The sequence below is a fragment of the Maniola hyperantus genome, chromosome 21 (assembly GCF_902806685.2).
Source record: "Maniola hyperantus chromosome 21, iAphHyp1.2, whole genome shotgun sequence".
NCBI classification, from domain to species: domain Eukaryota; kingdom Metazoa; phylum Arthropoda; class Insecta; order Lepidoptera; family Nymphalidae; genus Maniola; species Maniola hyperantus.
Window position 1 is genome coordinate 8,601,772 of NC_048556.1, and position 19,154 is coordinate 8,620,925.

Here is a 19,154-nt window from a genome sequence, read left to right on the forward strand (position 1 = left end):
ACTTCGCCAAGACGTTTAAATAAATACACATAAAGCGACTCGTTGTTACGACGCCATAAAGTGCAATTCAGCTCGCACAGTACTGTGGTCCAAAGATTAACAAATATCTCTCTCTCTTCCTCCCTTCTCTCTCTCCCGCCATTCTCTCCCTCCCTCCCTTCTCTCTCTCTCTCTCTCTCTCTCTCTCTCTCTCTCTCTCTCTCTCTCACTCCCCCCCTCTTTTTATTTCTCTCATTCTCTTTCTCTTTCTCAACTTCTTTCCCTTAAGAGCGAATGTACAAACTTTATAGAAGACAAACCGGAACACTGATTGTGCAAGAATAATTTGCCAAACTTAAGAACTTTATCGTTATACCCAAGAAATTAAGATATGTACATAATAAGAAAACAATACCACCCTCTTTTTTAAATTAATTATTTTCCAGGTCAAACGCAACGATCGAATTCACCCGCTCAGAGAGGCGACGAATCTCCTTTCCGAAGGATGGAGTCGAAACGACGAAGCATATCCTCGAGTATCTCCAGTATGTTCAACAGGAAGGCCTCACGTGAGTTCACCATCTATACCCTTATTATAAATGCGAAAGTGTGTTTGTTTGTTGGTTTGTCCTTCAAACACGTCGCGACTGAGCAACGGATCGACGTGATTTTTTGCATGGGTATAGTTTAAGACCTGGAAAGGGACATAGTCTACTTTTATCCCAGTAAATCAAAGAGTTCCCACTGGATTTTAAAAACCTAATTTCACGCGGACGAAGTCGCGGATTTGTTTACACATACATAGATTAAGTGACTTTTGTGTTGCCGCGATGCGGTGTTGTTTTTCAAGTGAGGAGATGTGGGATTGATTTTGGTTAGAGATATTCACACTTCCATGCTAATATTATAAATGCGAAAGTGTACCTGTCTGTCTGCTAGCTTTTCAGAGCCCAGTCGTCTAACCGATTTTGACGAAATTTGGTACGGAGATAGCTTGCATCCCGGGGAAGGGCTGGCTACGTCTGGTCCCGGAAAATCGAAGAGTTCCCACGGGAAGTTTAAAAACTTAAATCTCGAACATTGAACATAATCACTGGTCCAGTGTAGTGGACTATGGTCTAAACACTTTCATTCTTAAAGGAAACCCGTGTTCAGTAGTGGGCCAGGGTTGATCATGATGATGATGATGACTCACACTTTGTCGAGTGATATTGATATTTTTGTTGGGACCAATTGATTTTTTCATGATTTAGACCCATAACGCACGATCGACCAGTCGCCCGGCAACTCAGTCGACAGCGACGTTAGAATCTGTAATTTATATAGAAGTCGCCGTGTGTATGTTCACGAAGTTGCCGCAGCTCCGCGATTCTAACATCGCCGTCGACTGGTCGATCGTGCAGGTTTTAAGGGTTGAACGCAAAGTAAACGTTGATTATAACAATGAGTACAGTACGCGGTAGAAAATAATGTACATCGACCTTTAGAATTAATTAAATTTCGGATTTGTAGAGCATTGTCTTTGTCACTCATATCTATGTGACGTTTTGTCGGTCTCAATGACAGAGACAATGCTCTACAAAACCGCTCTCCTTCTAAAGGTCGATGTAAATTATTTTCTGCCGCGTATTGTACAGTGATCTCCTTTTGGGTTAGGACCTTCTTTTCCACTAACATTGTATATTCCAGTATCACCGTCGCAACAAAACACGCACAGCCCACAAAATTCAGCGTACAGCTCGCCCGCACAAAAAAGTCCCATATTCACCCAAGAAGTGTACTGGAACCAATCCATCACTATGCGGTCCGTCCTCAACGCGGTCATACTAGACGAATGGCTCAAGGAACTTTCCGCCATATGTGAGGAACAGGCCTTAAGACTCACAGCTGATTACTACGAAAACGACACCTACATACGAACCGTCGCGTTATGACTGTTGGCCAATGCCTCTGAAGGCAAATTGAAAAAAAGTATTATCTCTGATACTTGCGTTTAGAAATATTTTTAGAGATGCCTTAAAAATAATTGTAAGCCGTCATACTCGATGAATGGCAGAAGAGTATCAGTTATCTGTGAAAATCGACAGGTCGATTGCAAAAGTCTGATAATCTTGCTATAATGTTTTGTGATTGGGTGATTATTTATGGCATTCTTGCTGCGACAGTGCATTTTAGCCAATCGCGAAATAGTGTCAGCCAATCAGAGCTGATTGCGATCGTCACACTATGACTGGCCGCACTTTGGATGCGTTTTCGTACGAATTTGATTCGTGCGAACACATGAACACGCACGAACAATCCCGATCTTTCAAGTACTAAGGAAACGCGCAGACTGGGTGCGAGTTAGTCGTACTAACACGAGTTTGCGCACTTCGTGCGTGTTCGTGCGTGTTCGCACGAAAACGTAACCACGCTGTGGTCAGCCTATAGTTATCAAATTAAGGATATCGAACCCCTGGCCTTACACGTTTTACGGCAGAGCGTATTATGAAAATTATACATAATCTGAACTGTGGCCATCAAAAAATTAAAGTATTGTATGATACTTACGTTTAGCAACATTTTAAGGACGCCTTAAAAATACTGTGAATTACTACTGCTAATGTAGTAACTTTGCTTTTTAATTTAACTTTTACAATCAACTGTTAAACTGGGTTTTATTATTTTCAATTCTAAAGGTAATAGAAATAGAACTATTTTTAGTCAAATAAATAGATATCAAAATAAGTGCTTTGAGTCGTCAAAAGAATCTACCTAATCAAAGTACGGAATGCCTTTCTTACCGAGAAGAACCAGCAAGAAACTCGGCGGTTGCTCTTTCGAAAGCGTCTATTGAACTTTATTGAAAAATCCACTTGGATTAGATGAAAGCATTTTTCGCTACAGAAAAGTCTTATTCTTGTTGAGTGTCAAAGTTACATTGAAAAGAGAAGTTTTAGTGTAATTATAAATTATAAATTTCAAAATGAAAAGTTTCTTTTAAAAAGAGCAATTAGTTGTAATTTTATTTAAGGACAATATCTTTTGATTTTATTTTCTTAACATCTACTAGGTATATTTAAACTAAAGAATGGAAAAACCATTTGTATTGCCCCATTAAAATTGTATTGAATCAAATCCTATCTGTAAGTCGTTTTCAAGTTGAAAAACGTGATATCAACATCTGACGTGGCATCGTCTGTTGTATACATATATATATTTATACCTACTAAACGTGCCCGGCAAATGTCGCTAATCTGTTTCTACCATTGCCTTCAACTCTTTAGAGAGTTATTACTATTATTCTACTAACTGACCCGGCGAACTTCGTACCGCCTAACAGTCGATTCTTTTTCAGGCAATTTTTTAAAATTTTCTTTCCGTAAGAACCATGCTCGTACTTCGAGGAATATCACCAAAAAAGAATTAGCGAAATCGGTTCAGCTGTTATCGAGATTTGCGATCAGCAATTAGCGATTAACATTTAGCGATTCATTTTTATATATAGAGATATACCGTACTTTGACTATACTCAGACTTAAGACATTAAAAATGAGACAGATTTATGTGTGATATAAATTTGTCTCACTTTAACTCGTTCAACAATAACTCGTTCAACTCGTAACAATTTGTCTCGCTTTGTCTGAGCAATTCAAAGTATGATTTATAGATCTTACCATAGATTAGGAACGCACGGTGGTTAAAAGCCGTCCCGATTCAACTTAGGGCAATGGTGCTAACTCAATCTTAAACACCTTAACTTAATAAAATTGACATGTCTAAAAATACTGCTATTCTTTTTGCAAAGTTCCGTGCGGATAAAGACAGTAATAGGCTGTACTAAAATGAAGTGATTTTTTTGTATAGCGGTAGTTTATGGGGCTAGAATTCATTATTAAAGAGAAATGATTTTTAAAAAATCATGATTTTTATTTATTTGTAACATAAACGTCACGCTGTACGGAAGGTGAATAATGACGTCACAAAGAGTATTTTCTCCGGGAAAATATTTTTTATGTTAACAAAAAAAAATTACTTGTTTACGACATGTGACGTCTTTAATCGCTTTCCGTACAGCGTGACGATAATAAAATAAAAAAATTAAAAATGAATAAAAATCATGATTTTTGTAAATTATTCTCTTTAATAATGAATTCTAGCCCGATGAACTACCGCTATACAAATAATCACGTCATTATATTACTACAGTCCAAGGCCCTAATCGTTTTAGTTTAGAGATTATTATAAGTATATAATCGAATTTGCACCATTGTAATAGAGGTCATTAGTCCGCCCGTGCGTTTCTACTATTATGGAATACATAAAGATAATATATGGATAGGCGTAGATGCCTGTAGATGTAGATGTACCTAAATATCACATACTTAATCCTAAGTACCTTACTTTAAACATAAGATAAAATAACTGCAATTAATTTTAATCATTGAATGCCATGAACGTAATTTTGAACTGTGATTTTATAATGTTCAAAAACAAAATTGGATTATTGTAATTTATTACATGAATTTACAATATTTTTAAATACATTTTAGGTAAATAAACTAAGATATTAATGTTTGCAATAAAACAACTTTCAGTGAATTGTTTTCTATTAATTTTATTAAATAATTATGTACTCTATTGTTTTATGTCGTATTCTATATTTTACTTTAGGACAATAATTTTGTAACTGTTTTTGTTTTTAACGAAATCACAATTTCTATGTTAATTTTATTTTAAATGATATTTTAATTTTCGACTTGATTATTTTAGTTATTTCATTTGGGCGTTTCTAAACTTTATGACTCCTCACGCACCATGTTAACTCTATGGGTCAACTGTCATGTCAAAAGTACTGTTCTCCTTTAATTAAAATACAGTGCGGCAAGGCTCTCTTGGCACTTGAACTACATTGACAGGGGGGCGCTATTGGAGAACAAAGGCTTAGCATATTCAAACAAGAACAAAGGGGACATTTGACGGCAACGTTAGTTCCGATTTTCATTACGCACCAAAATAGCTTTGTCGCACTGTAAGGACCAATATCTTAGTTTAGTCTTGTTACGCCCGAATCGTCGCCATTATTAATTTTAGTGTTTTAATTTTTTATCTATTGTTATATTCGTACAACGAATTTTGAATTGTGTTTTGAATGTGCTCTCAAAAATGTTTTGTTGTTTAAACTTTTAGGACACCAATAATATCGCACGCGGTATAAACGCCTGACAGGCTTAAAAGCGTCCATCTGAAAAAAATTGCGCTTTACTTAAAAAAAACCGGCCAAGTGCGAGTCAGGCTCGCGCAATGAGGGTTCCGTAATACAGTCGTATTTTTTCGACATTTTGCAGGATAATTCAAAAACTATGATACATAAAAATAAATAAAAATCTGTTTTAGAATGCACAGGTGAAGACCTTTTATATGATACCCCACTTGATATAGTCACTCACTTCGAAAGTTGAAAATACTAATTATTAGTTCATGACCACAATTTAATTTTTTTTGTGTGATCTAACCCTAAATTCACGGTTTTCAGATTTTTCCCCAAATGTCAGCTATACGATCTACCTACCTGCCAAATTTCATGATTCTAGGTCAACGGGAAGTACCCTGTAGGTTTCTTGACAGACAGATAGACAGACAGACAGACAACAAAGTGATCCTATAAGGGTTCCGTTTTTCCTTTTGAGGTACGGAACCCTAAAAAATACTATTAACACAATATTACTAAGATATGTATTTCATTATAATATGCTTTTTGGATCCTTTAATGTAAATTCTTTACAATTGGATACAATTTCTTTGACAGAAAAAAACTGATACATTTAGATTTTTATGTTTTATCGAAAACTGTAGGTAGTTAATTTTTCTGTATTAACAATGTTAACACATTTTATTTTTAAAACTCTTCAAATGTTTGCTCCTGTCGCAGACAACAATGTTTTGTTGCCATCTCTTTCTCGGTACAGAACAGTGAATTAACTACTACAGTCTTTCTCACATTTTAGTTTCGTTATGGCCTCTTTAGTTTTCTCTTAGGCTGTGGCCTAAGCCTTAACCCTTCTCATTTTGAGAGGAGACCCGTACTCAGTAGTGGGCCGGCAATAGGTTGATCAAGATGATGATGATGGCCTCTTAATAGTTTCGTTACCGCGTGCGAATGCGAAAGTTAATAGGGACAACTCGCGCCTTACTGGATTTAAAAGTTTTATGAATAAACAATTGATGTCCTCTTTTTCTTACAGTCAGTAAGAAAAAATAATTACATAAAATAAGTATATTATGTTTCGTAAAAAAATGCGCAAATTTTTATATACTTTTCGCAACGTCCTCTTCCGTCCAAGGAATGTAACGATTATGAAGCCCGCTCTACACTCGCGCTACAACAAGCAATTTCGCGAAACAATATAATTAATAATTATTAAACTGCGATAGATTTCGCGGCTTAGCGGCATTCCCCGTCCGCTATCGGTTTTGCTGCCTGCGAAATAGGGGTGGCCCACTTGACTGCGAAAAGTTGTGTTTTGTAGTGTAGAGAAAACATTTTGCGTTTCACGCGAGATTGTGGTGAAAATTCATAGCCGGGTTTCGCGCGCGAGTGTGAAGTGGGCTAAAAATATATTTTTAATAAGTGTATTGTATAATTTGATGTTTTTTACAATTTGAATGTTTAAAATAACTTTTAATCTATGTGTCAACAACAAACCCAGTTCTTAAATATTGACTGTCAATTTTTTATAGAAAAATAAATATTTTTTAATAACTTATTTATTCATATTATAATTATTTCAAATGTTTCTTATATTTATGTCGTAAAACCTGTTTAATTAATTTTATTTCGTCCGAATTATTATATTTGCCAACAGTCCGACTTTATACCACTGAAGTATACTTGCCAAGTCTATCAACCGGCACGCATAGAAATAAAGATTCTATAATATTGTTAATTGGACCATTGAACCATAATAAATACATAAATCCATAACCAAACCGAAACTTTATAACTTTCGCTTAGTACTTAGTATAGTTGGATGAGTATAGTGTTGTCCTTTCTACCGTGTTCTTCATTCATTCATCTGTCGGTAGCATTTATTTCAATGGTCCGTAGCCTGTCTGTAGAACTTTGTTATTATGTTCTGTTTACAACTTGACTCTTGTTTGCATGTGCAATATATACTGTGGCTATTTCTGTTGTTATCTTTAAAAGAACCTAAATTGACAGTAAATATATTGGTATCCCCAGGTATCCCTTTCATAATGCTTTATGCGGAAAAGGATAGCACTAGATGACCTGTCAATTTAGAGATTGTGTGCAACAGAATTAACCCTAGTGTATTTAGATTTTAGAATCTACAGAGCGTGCCGGGATTAAACCCGAATCTTTCAAATGTATTGCGAAGGTATAGTTAGCAAGTTGTGTGGCACAAGTTTGATAACATTGTACATTATGATTTATGAATTATTTTATAAAATTTTCATATACTTAAATAAAGTTGTGAATAGTGATGTGATTGTTATTTTATTTTAATTTTCAAGTTTTTAAGGATTAGCTATTAAGTCCCGCGTTGGCAGACCGCCACCAGGTGGACAAGCAACATCAAACGAAATGCAGGAAGCTGCCGGATTCAGGCGGCGCAAGACCGTGGCGTGTGGAAATTCCTGTGAGACATGTTTCCACAGTCTAGCCGTGGACGTTATCGATTGATAACTGTACAGTAAAGATGGGATGGGTAAGGTTGAATTAGTAGTTGTATAGTCTGTACAAAATGACTCGTCACGGGCCAACTGTAACTATCTCTATGGTGTATACTATCTCTATGGTTTACCTTTAAATTTTAAGGACTAAAAAGTAAAAATCTTACTTTTGACATGAATTTTGACACAAAAAGTTCAAATGGCGCGTGAGGAATTACGCGTATGCTTTGTGATATGATGGGTGATTAACTTTTATCAATCAAACTTGAAATTTTTTTGCGGGCGTCCGGCTATGCGATCGATTCTTTATGTGTTACTGTTGGCATGTTTCTAAAGTTACCCATACTCATCTTCAGAGAACTGTTATTTTGCTGTGGCTGTCCGTTCAAAAATAATTAATTTCTGAACTGATACCTCTGTATGTAATTGACATTTGACTACTACTTCTGCAAAGAGTATTACCTATAATATACAGGGAATACTTTCTTGTCAATTGTCAGTGATTGTCATTTGCTGTCATGTCAAATTCTGTTTGCTTGTGGTTGGTTGTGTTTGCATTGCGTGATCCTTTTTCGAAAAATAATTATTTCCGTCGCGGAACTACTTCGCGGATGCTTGCCGATTGCATCACGTTCCCACGAAATGCCCAGCGCGCCGAATCATTTAGTTCTGTGTTAATAAACTGAATAAAATGTCGGCTTTCGTGAACTATAGGAATGAGAGCACAGTGGACGTAGTCGATGCGACCGCAAAAGACAATGTTACGTTCTACAAAATCGTTGTTAAAGTGGGATTTGTTCAGTGGAACGTATTACATCGGTACAGTGACTTTGTGGATCTTCACGAGAAGCTGGTCAATGACCACGGTGTAGCCAAAGACCTGTTACCACCAAAAAAAGTTATACGAAACAAAACGCCGAAATTCGTGGAACAAAGGCGAGAAGCATTGAACGAATACCTGAAGAACGTGTTTAATTATCTAAAGTTAACGATGCCGACAGAATTTGCCCACTTTTTAGACTTCCAAATGTATGACATATACTTTTTATTACAAGACTTAGCAAAAAAGCTGTTCTTAGAAGGTGATAAACTGTTGGAGAGTGAAAAATCTCATAAATTTACTCTATTAGAGGTTTGTATTTACTTTTTTGTCATAAAAACAGGATTGGGTAACTCAAACAAAGCATGAAACTTTAACTTTTGATATTCAAACAACACTGAGTATTATTAGATTACAAAATTCAAGGTTAATGTAAAATCTATGAGTCAGTTGACCATGAGACATAACTATCCTACTTTACATGTTTTATGAATTTCCATTTTATCAATTTTTTTTTTAAATTATTTACTTACCTTATTAGATGAAATAGTTAATGTCTTCTAAGGATATTATGGAGTTCCATAACTGAAACTAATATCCAAAATAAAGATCTGTCTGTAACCATAACCAAATCTGATATAAAAGTTTCGAATATTTTAAGATAGAGAGTGGGAAAGATGACTGATTATACATTGTACACTGATTAAAGGATCTACACTAGTTGGTACTAGTTATTAAATACAAAACTGTCTCTCTATTCGTTTCATTGCTAAACTGCTAAAGTTTTTATTGTTATTATTATTTTTGATAGACTAAGCAGCTTTCGCTGATGCATCTATGTCAGAAGTGCTTAGAGTTTTCCAAATGTTTGTCTTATCTATTCTTGAACTGGTTTTGAGGAGTATTTGAAATCAGATGAATAGTTTTGAAGATTACTTCCTACACCCAAACTTTACCTCTTTATAGTATTACTAGCTGATGCCCACTACTTCGTACGTGTGGATTAAGGTTTTTATAAATCCTGTAGGAACTGTTTGATTTTCCGGGATAGAAAGTAGCCCATGTCACTCTTAAGGTTTTAAACTATACCCATGCAAAAATTACGTAGATCCATTGCTCTGTTGCAATGTGGTTGAAGGACAAACCCACAAACCAATAAACCAACAAACTAACAAACAAACACACTTTTGCATTTATAATAGGGGTAGTGATTGAAGAAATAAATGCAATAAAATGTCTCTTTAAAATCAGTTTAATTTCAGTTGCACGCAATCAGTGAGAGATTTAAAATGGCGTGTCCATCGACAGAAAAACAAGATCAAATGTATGACTTTAGTCTCATACTGGATTTTTGCTCCCAAGTCACTTCTTTAAGCATAGAAGGAAGCTATGAAAAGCTGGGTACTAGCAATATAGTACCCAATGACTTACGTTTTGATCTCATACCATTCAAGTCTCTAGCGGATTTGAAGATACTTGGAGTGCCGATGGGATGTATACAAAGTGTTGGTCAGTATTAGCCTATTAATGAGGCCGATTCTCTTGTACAGAATCTCTAAACTAAACTAAATTAACAGGTCTAAATCTATCCTTTTCCACAAGCAATATTATGAAAGGTTTATTAGAGATTGTGTACAATGGAATTAGCCACAATAAGTAGTTACAAGAAAACTTAAAGCTAGCCTTATCTAATTACTGTACAAATCATGCCTGCATGGAATGGTGCCAAGAATACTGCCTGCATTTCTGTGAATATTCTAAATTTATCATTTACCAAAACTTAAAACTAAAACATAAACATGTACGGGACATGCAAAAAGGACAACTTATCTCCAATACCTAATTTGCATATATATGTATTAAGTTGTCAAGTAATGAACTAAATTTTAACTTAATTTTAAGTAAGCGTTTTCACCCATCCACACCAGTAATTTAGTAAAGCTCCGATATGAACAGCGAAGTGTGGGAATTTTTTTATTTTCATTTCAGGCAGTCTCCGTGATACGCTGACTAGTTTGTCGGTACACATTGCCAGTGTGATATCAATGAACGAGTTTCTGCTGGTTGATGTGCTACACAAGGATCCTTCTAGTCTTGCTGATACTGTGGTTAGTATGGACACAGACTTTTTGAAGCAAAACTTTTTTATGGATGTTTGTGAAAAAGTGAAATGAACGAATATGGCATCAAAACACTATTAGTTGGGGATTGCGTATTGCAGCCCATATGAATGAGTGTGAATAATTATGACATAGTACAAGATTTTATTATACTATGAGTAGAAAACAAAGTGATCCTATAAGGGTTCCTTTTTTACCTTTTGAGGTACAAATCCCTATAAAGAATTTCAAAACTATCGATAGTTTGACTATCGATAATTGACCTCAAAAACTATTCAGGATATAGATGATGCCAAAAAACGATCGATAGTATTGATTGTTTTTTGTCAAATTTTGCAATAATATCGATAGTGTCGATAGTATTGCCTTTATCAATAGTATTGCTTGTTTGACGCTACGAACACTATCGATAGGTTGTAGTTGCTATCGATAGACTATCGATAGGCAATCAGTACTCATATTATAAATGTGAAAGTATGTTTGTTTGTTAGTTTATTGGTTTGTTGGTTTGTCCTTCAACGTCGCAAAAAGCAACGGATCCACGTGATTTTTTGCATGGGTATAGTTAAAGACCTGGAGAGTGACATAGGCTACTTTTTATCCCGGGAAATCAAAAAGATCCCACGGGATTTTTAAAAATCTAAATCCACGCGTACGAGGTCGCGGGCATCAGCTAGTTCTAATAAAAAGGCACGTCAAAATTCATACAAGTTCCCATACTAAGCGCGCGTTTTAGCGTTTGATAATCAGTTGGCAACATCCCTATTGTAGTTCTTTAGTAGGTTATCTAGTTAGTTAGTCATTAATCGTGAGTCAGAGTTCAGCACATCTGTTTGTAAGTAGGTTATATCACATTCAATACAGTAGGTCACGCGTGTAGTGCCTTATCTAAACATGCGCTAATCACACATTAGTACAATAATATAACAAATAAATAACAATGAATATATCTCTATATATAAAAATGAATCACTGAATGTGTTGCTGATCGCAAATCTCGAGAACAGCTGAACCGATTTTGCTATTTCTTTTTTATAATATTCCTTGAAGTACGAGGATGGTTCATACGGAGAGAAAAATTTAAAAAATTGCCTGAAAAAGAATCGACTGTTAGGCGGTACGAAGTTCGCCGGGTCAGCTAGTTTTACATAAAAAGCCGTGATTGCCTAGTGGTTATCACGTCCACCTCCTGTTCGGGGGGTCGGGGGTTCGATCCTGGGCACGCACCTCTAACTTTTCAGAGTTATGTGTGTTTTAAAACATTAAATATCACTCGTTTTCAATTTATTTTAGTTCATTTTTAATTAACCACGACAGTATTTGATTGATAAAATACACGCAATCGATAGGAAGTTAAATGTATATAGTGTAAGAATGCTATATAGCAAGCTGTGATAACCTAGTGTCTAGTAATAGTTAGGACGTCCGCCTTCTAATCGGAGGTCGCGGGTTCAATCCTGGGCACGCATCTCTAACTTTTCAGAGTTATGTGTGTTTTAAAACATTAAATATCACTCGTTTTAACGGTGAAGGAAAATATCGTGATGAAATCTACATACCTGAGAGTTCTTCATGATGCTCTCAAAGGTGTGTGAAGTTTGCCAATCCGCACTTGGCCAGCGTGGTGGACTATGGTCAAACCCTTCTCATACTGAAAAGAGCCCCATGCTCTGTAGTGAGCCGGTTAGGGGATCATGATATTTTACATCTGAGCCTCAAAACTATACTAGCTGATGCCCGCGACTTCGTACGCGTGGATTTAGGTTTTTAAAAATCCCGTGGGAGCTCTTTAATTTTGCGAAATAAAAAGTAGCCTATGTTAATTTTGTTAAAAAAGTAACAGGTGAATAATAAAATATCTAATGTAAAGATTTTCCTTAGATATTATATTAATGGTCTGTTGCAGGCGTTTGGACAGCTGTAGTATAACAGTAATAGTACCATTAAATATGATATGTTTCAGTCATCATCATCATGATCAACCCATCGCCGGCTCACTACAGGGTACGGGTCTCCTCTCAGAATGAGAAGGGTTTTGGCCTAGTCTACCACACTGGCCATGTGCGGATTAGTAGACTACACACACCTTTGAGAACATTATGGAGAACTCTCAGACATGCAGGTTTCCTCACGATGTTTTCCTTCACCGCTAAAGCAAGTGATATTTAATTAATTAAAATGCACATAACTCTGAAAAGTTAGAGGTGCGTGCCCGGGATCGAACCCCCGACCTCCGATTAGAAGGCGGACGTCCTAACCACTAGGCTATCACAGCTTTTTCCCCTTCAAAACGTATAAATCTTTCGCCTTTATGTTTCAGTACTCAGCTGTAAATACACAAGCCCGGCTGAAATCTGTTTTTGTACAATTGTCATAATATGCCTTGTGTTCAGATTGAACTTCTTGTTTTGCACGTACTGTACCTACCGTAATTGTTACGAATTTCAGAACTTATGGTTTATCTTTAGCTGACTAAATTAATTATTTACAGATATGGAAAAAGCTGTCGTCTATAAGCTTTGTGAGCAATAACATATACAAAGTCGATTGGGCGATCAAACTGGTACCAAAACTGCAGCATTTGAACCTTTCATCCAACAAACTAACCGAGCTCTGCGATATATCGTGCCTTCATGAACTGAGAGAGCTCAACTTGTCTATGAACAGGTTTCATCTATGCGAGAACTGGCACGCTAAAATTGGCAACATAGTCAAAATAGATCTGTCCCAGAACAAAATAGAATCTTTGCAAGGCTTTTCGAAGCTTTACTCTTTAGAAAGCTTAGATCTGAGTTGCAATATAATAACAGACGTCGAAGAGGTTCAACATATTTGTAATTTACCCTGTTTAGAGTATCTATGGTTAACAGCGAATCCCGTCGCGTCTTCCATAGATTATAGAGTAAAAGTCATAGAGCAATTCAACGCGAGGATGACGGAAATCTGTCTAGACAACGAAAAAGCTTCGGAAAAAGAATTGGATACAGCGAGAGTTCTACAAGCTTTGAGAATAGTCAAAGAAGGCAAGACGCCCAGTTTCTTGAAGAATAATAACACGAGCCATAGCTTTAGTAGGAGTTGACGACTGAGAATCGATTTGGAATCGATTATCGAGTATTTAACGGTTGATAGATATTTTTTGTACCTAGTTTAACTAAAGAATAAAACATCACATAGTGATTATTGTAAACTGTAGTTACATTATGTACTCTGTACTCGTTTTACAAATTTAAGTCCAATAATATTATTATATCATAGGTATGTTACGTTCATATTACATCTAAATATATAAAAGGAAAAGCTGGCTGACTGACTGACTGGTCTATCAACGTGCAGCTCAAACTGATCGGACTGAAATTGCCCATGCAGATAGCTATGATGTAGATATCCGCTAAGAAAGAATTTTTGAAAATTCAACCCCTAAGGGGGTAGAATAGAGGTGTTGAAATTTGCATAGTCCACGCGGACGAAGTCGCGGGCATAAGCTAGTAGCGTATAATATATGTACATGTACTTTTTTACTTATTTAAAAACGTTTACTGTATCAACATAAGTACAACATTAGGAAAAGGGAGGTACAATTTTAAATGTATGTACAGTACGGTGGCTGAAAGTAATGTACATCGACCTTAAGAAGGAGATAACAGATTTGTAGAGCATTGTCCCTGTCATTGCGACCGACAAAACGTCATATAGGTATGAGTGACAGAGACAACGCTCTACAAAGCCGAATGTCATTCTAAAAGCCGATGTACATTATTTTCGTCCGCGTACTGTATACGAAATTCATAGTAGCTCTGACGAACGGTCTTGAGTTCATCAGCCTAGGCAAAATATTGTAAAAAAATCTATGGATGGATATAGTATATAATTTATGTGTTTTTGTATGGTTATAATTTGTAGCACATTCCACTAGGCTTTCATTTATTTAATTTTGTAGGGTGCTTGCGAGTAAAACAATTTGATATAGCTTCTACGCATAAATAAAAGGGAAACATATTCTGTCTCATACTATCTCTTATAGTTAATACGTGAAAGCGAGAGAGCTATACGTATGTCCTTTTCTTTATTCCACGTGCAGTGTTTAGAAAAGAGGAAAATATTTATTGTTATTTGAATTTCTCATCATAATAATAATTGACTTTAGTAGTGGAGCGAGACCAATAAATTAATATATGACCTTAGTATTAGAATTTAAATATAAAAATAATAATATGTCATTTTGACCTTATTCATGTGATAAAAATAAATTATTGTAAGTTTACAAAATATTAAAAACATTTTGACGTAATTATGTAAAAAAAGCAAAGAAATTGTACATATTTGGTGCATTAATTGTATCATGTCTTTCAACTAAGTAATGCCACTTTATTTTTTAACCCTTGTATAGATCTAAAAATGTGACAAATGTCTAAAAAAATAAGTAAAAAATGGTGCTTCTCTTTTTGACTTATTGTGCTTTAACTTCTGATCAAATGGGATTTTGTATAAAATGAAGTAATAAATAAACAATACTGATCGGTGCTGTATTTAAACATTTCCCAATAATATAATATCCTAATAGTATTATTTTAAAGTTTTATTGAACATAAAATTTTTGCTATGTACGGTCAGCCTCAGAATTCGAGTAGCAATTTCGCAAAACTATTGCATCAAAAACCAGTCGTACTTATGACCTTTTTCTATAAACACTCCGCACAAACACTCGATGTGCGCACAACTGTGCCGTGCAGTGCAAGTGAATTCGATCGTGAGGTGCTAAACGAATTTTGGCCTTTGACTGTACTTATTATGTGTTCAAACTTTTTGGGTATCTTGTTAAGACTTCATTTGTCCAGTCTATTTGTGGTTTCGCTAGTATTAATTTTAATGTCATAAAATCATCGATGCATAAAATATGAAAGTATTATAATTGTGATTATGTTTCGAACATTTTGTAATTATTGTATAAGTAATAATTTATAATAAAAGTTATTTTTAATGTTCTAATTTTATGTGATTTTTTTCTTTTCCTTATATTAAGAGGATAAGAGTTGTAGTATAAATAAAACTCAAAATATTTCTAACGTTATTTATTAGGAATTTCCGTAAATTCTATAAAATAGATAGGTACAGTTATACATTAATTAACTCATCAAATCAATTCAAAATAATACAATAAAGTAATTTTCAAACGCTTTATTGACTACAAGACAGATTGAAAATTAATTTAGTTATCAAAATATAAACTGTAGGCCAGTTAAAACATAGAGGATCCTTACATTGGTAAAGACAGCATTGTATTTATTGTATAAGTATATCAGAAATTTAATCTTTCTCAAAGCATTAAAGCGCAGAATTATTGCCCTCATATACTTACATATAAAAATAATTCTCAGGTTTCACTGAACTGATTATGATGGCTGTATCTTGTTTTTCACTGAGCCGATTTTGTTTATTCCGCGACAGGTCGCGATAGCAATTGTGGTATGAGACGGGGAGACGACCCGCACACCCGCGCTCGCCCGCACCAGGTTGCAGACTGTATAGTCAGTACAAAATGACTTCTCACACGCCATTTGAACTCTATGGGTCAACTGTCATGTCAAAAGTACGGTTAACCTTTAAAATAAATACTAAAATCGTACTTTTGACACGAAATTAGACACAAAAAATTTAAATAGCGCGTGAGGAGTTAAATTTTACGCGTTATACGTGCTTGATAATAAATAAGTTATGCTGTTTCTATCTGGTTTCACTGAGCCGATTTTGTACATGTTTGGAAATAATTAGGTTAAGCTGTTATTATCGGTTTTCACTGGTTTTATCTCGAGTTTCACCGAGCCGATTTTGTGACTAACGCAGTACGTGATTCTGACGTCTAAACTGCGAAAGTCCCATCAAAATTAGTTCAGTGGTTTTTACAAAGGCACAAACTTAAAATTTTATAACAGTTTAGAGGGATAAAAATAATGAGTTATTTAAACAAAACATTTTGTTTCTTTGCTTAGTAGGATAGACTTAAATCTAAATATAAGGCATACAGCTAAGTATGTCTGTCTGTACAAGCATACACACTCTTAAAATATGAAACTGTGATTTTGTACATTGTTCCACAATGTCTTAATAATATTTACATACTTATATTATGACAAAAACTTACAAATTTAGAATTTCTACATCAAAAATAAAAAATTAGTTATTCATAATTTAATTTATAATCATTTAGTATTCATGCTATATTAAATTTTAGAGGCGTTTTATTATCACGAAATCAATCTTTGTTTGAAGAATTATACAGTCATTACTAACTATTACTAACTTATTATACAGGGTGTAACCAGAACGCTAGCAAAAACTTAGCGTTATTGTTATACTACCTAAATACAATCGAATACCAATAACTATTTGCCTCATTTTGTAGTTTCAGTAATTTATAATTTTTAAATCTGCAATGTATAGCGTGCAAAACTAGTGTCAATGACCCATTGGACCACTCGAATTGACTCCGAGTGACCTACTTACGCAACGTTGGTTGACCTCTAGCGTCAGTCAGTTGTTTTATTTGCAATATGTCGTGAACTTTTACAAAATATAGATTTATTTATTTTGTGTTTTTTGTGGTATCATATCAGAAATCATCAGTACAAACACCTGTCTTCGTTTTTGCTTGCGTTCTGGTTACATCCTGTATAATATTTACTTTTCATTTTTAGGACATGTTTTTACTTTACATTGCAGTAAAAAGAACTAATATAAGAAGCTTATTAAATGAGACACCATTTCTTTAACCAACATTCATACCAAAATATTTTACTAACACCACAAACCCATCAACACCAATAAACCAGTCTTTTCCATTAATTAATTATTTATTAATACTTAACATTATTGCATTAAAATCAAATAAGGCAATGTAAAAGCCTCAAATCTTAACATTAACACTGGCTTTTAACCATTACTTTATTTAATATCACATTTTAACCTACGTTAACTTAAGTTTAAGCAGCTATTTTATGTGTGCTTAACATTATGATGATAGTAACCTCTTATTAGCAAAAAATAAAACATTAAACAAGCCTAAAATAGCTAAAATTATTTTAGCTTAGATGAACAAATAGCTGATGGAGTTAATTTTAGATACTTATTTAATCAAAAACCACATTTTATTTCTGAATACCGTCCAATATACAAAAACAATCCTAATATATATGTAACACAAAAAATGTTTCTATCCATGTCTGTTATAGACTTACGGCCGCACTCAGAGTCGTATAACCGTTACTTAAGGCATGAATTAGTAAGGATAAGGAATGCCTTAAGTAACGAGTAAGCGAGTGCGGCTGTGAGAAACCATCCAACCGATGTGCCCTAAGCCGGTTTCATTAGAAAGGCAATAATGCGAACATGGTTTTAGACCACTAAAAAACGCATCAGGCACATTCTGTTTTTAGCGTAGAAGCACAGGCCGGGTATCCGCTAGTCTAAATATATAAAAGGAAAAGGTAACTGACTGACTGATCTATCAACGCAGAGCTCAAACTACTGGCCGGATCTGGCTGGAATTTGGCATGCAGATAGATATTATGACGTAGGCATACACTAAGAAAGGATTTTTGAAAATTCAACCCCTAGGGGGGTTAAATAGGGGGTTGCAATTTGTGTAGTCCACGCGGACGAAGTCGCGAGCATAAGCTAGTTTTATATAAAATAGTATTGTGAACTGTAACGTACAAAATATTAAGTTAAGAAAAAAAAAACCACAAGATATAATATACACTCGGCGTCAAAAAAATCGCACCTTTCAAAAAATCTACTTCAAACAATTTTAAACCTTATTTGACATCAATAATGAGGGTCATGTTGGGTATCATTTGAAAGGGGATGAAATGGAGAGCACAAAAACAATTCAATTGATTATTTTTCTTTTACTGGAAGAGCACAAAAAAAGAAGAAGAAAACACTTACAATTTTGCTTCTTAAGACAGCCGCTAGTTGCGCTACCTTTTGTAGGTATAAAATGGTCAATACAGGTACAATCGGGGTCATTCGCTATCTAACCGTTGAAGTGGACACACGAGAAGCTCATTCCCAAGAAAAATACCTTTGAAGATGGATACCACTATTGATGAGGCCGCCCAAGTGATTGCACTACTGCTATCAGGCATGCGGCAGTGTGATGTCGCTCGGCAACTCAACTTGAACCGTTTTTCGGTTCGAAGAGTGTACCAGCGTTTCCTGGAGACCGGTGGCTTCGTCCGAAGACATGGGTCTGGTAGACGTCGCTGCACCTCGGAGAGAGACGACCGATTCATCGTAGTGACGTCTTTGAGAAATCGGTTCTTAAATGCTGTTGAGTTGCGACAGCAGCTCCAGACAACTAACAGAAGAACTGTGAGTGTGTCTACGGTTAGACGAAGACTGAGGGAGAAGAAAATAGCGGCGCGAAAAGCTGCTACGGGTCCCAAATTGACCGCAGAGCATCGGCGAGCCCGCTTGCAATTCGCTCGCGAACACGTCAATTGGACCCTCGAACAATGGAAAGCTGTTCTCTTCTCAGACGAGACGAGAGTGTGCCTTTT

General features: G+C 35.4%; 2 protein-coding genes across 4 annotated transcripts in view; both read left to right on the forward strand.

Annotated features, from left to right (window-relative positions):
• The window catches only part of LOC117992527 (FHIP family protein GJ17503-like), a 30,709-nt gene extending 23,250 nt beyond the window's left edge, over positions 1-7,459 (forward strand). For all 3 annotated transcript variants that reach the window (XM_069505803.1, XM_034980239.2, XM_034980240.2), the window contains exons 15-16: positions 426-548; positions 1,669-7,459. In XM_069505803.1, the coding sequence (XP_069361904.1) occupies positions 426-548; positions 1,669-1,913 (368 nt within the window). In that variant the 3' untranslated portion in view covers positions 1,914-7,459. The remainder of the gene's footprint in view (positions 1-425; positions 549-1,668) is intronic.
• A 708-nt stretch (positions 7,460-8,167) lies between these two features.
• Positions 8,168-15,094, forward strand: LOC117992528 (nischarin-like). The gene is made up of 4 exons (XM_034980241.2): positions 8,168-8,785; positions 9,736-9,982; positions 10,463-10,581; positions 13,085-15,094. The coding sequence occupies exons 1-4, from the start codon at positions 8,345-8,347 to the stop codon at positions 13,673-13,675; spliced, it is 1,398 nt and encodes a 465-aa protein (XP_034836132.1). The 5' UTR covers positions 8,168-8,344; the 3' UTR covers positions 13,676-15,094.
• The last annotated feature ends 4,060 nt before the right edge of the window (positions 15,095-19,154 follow it).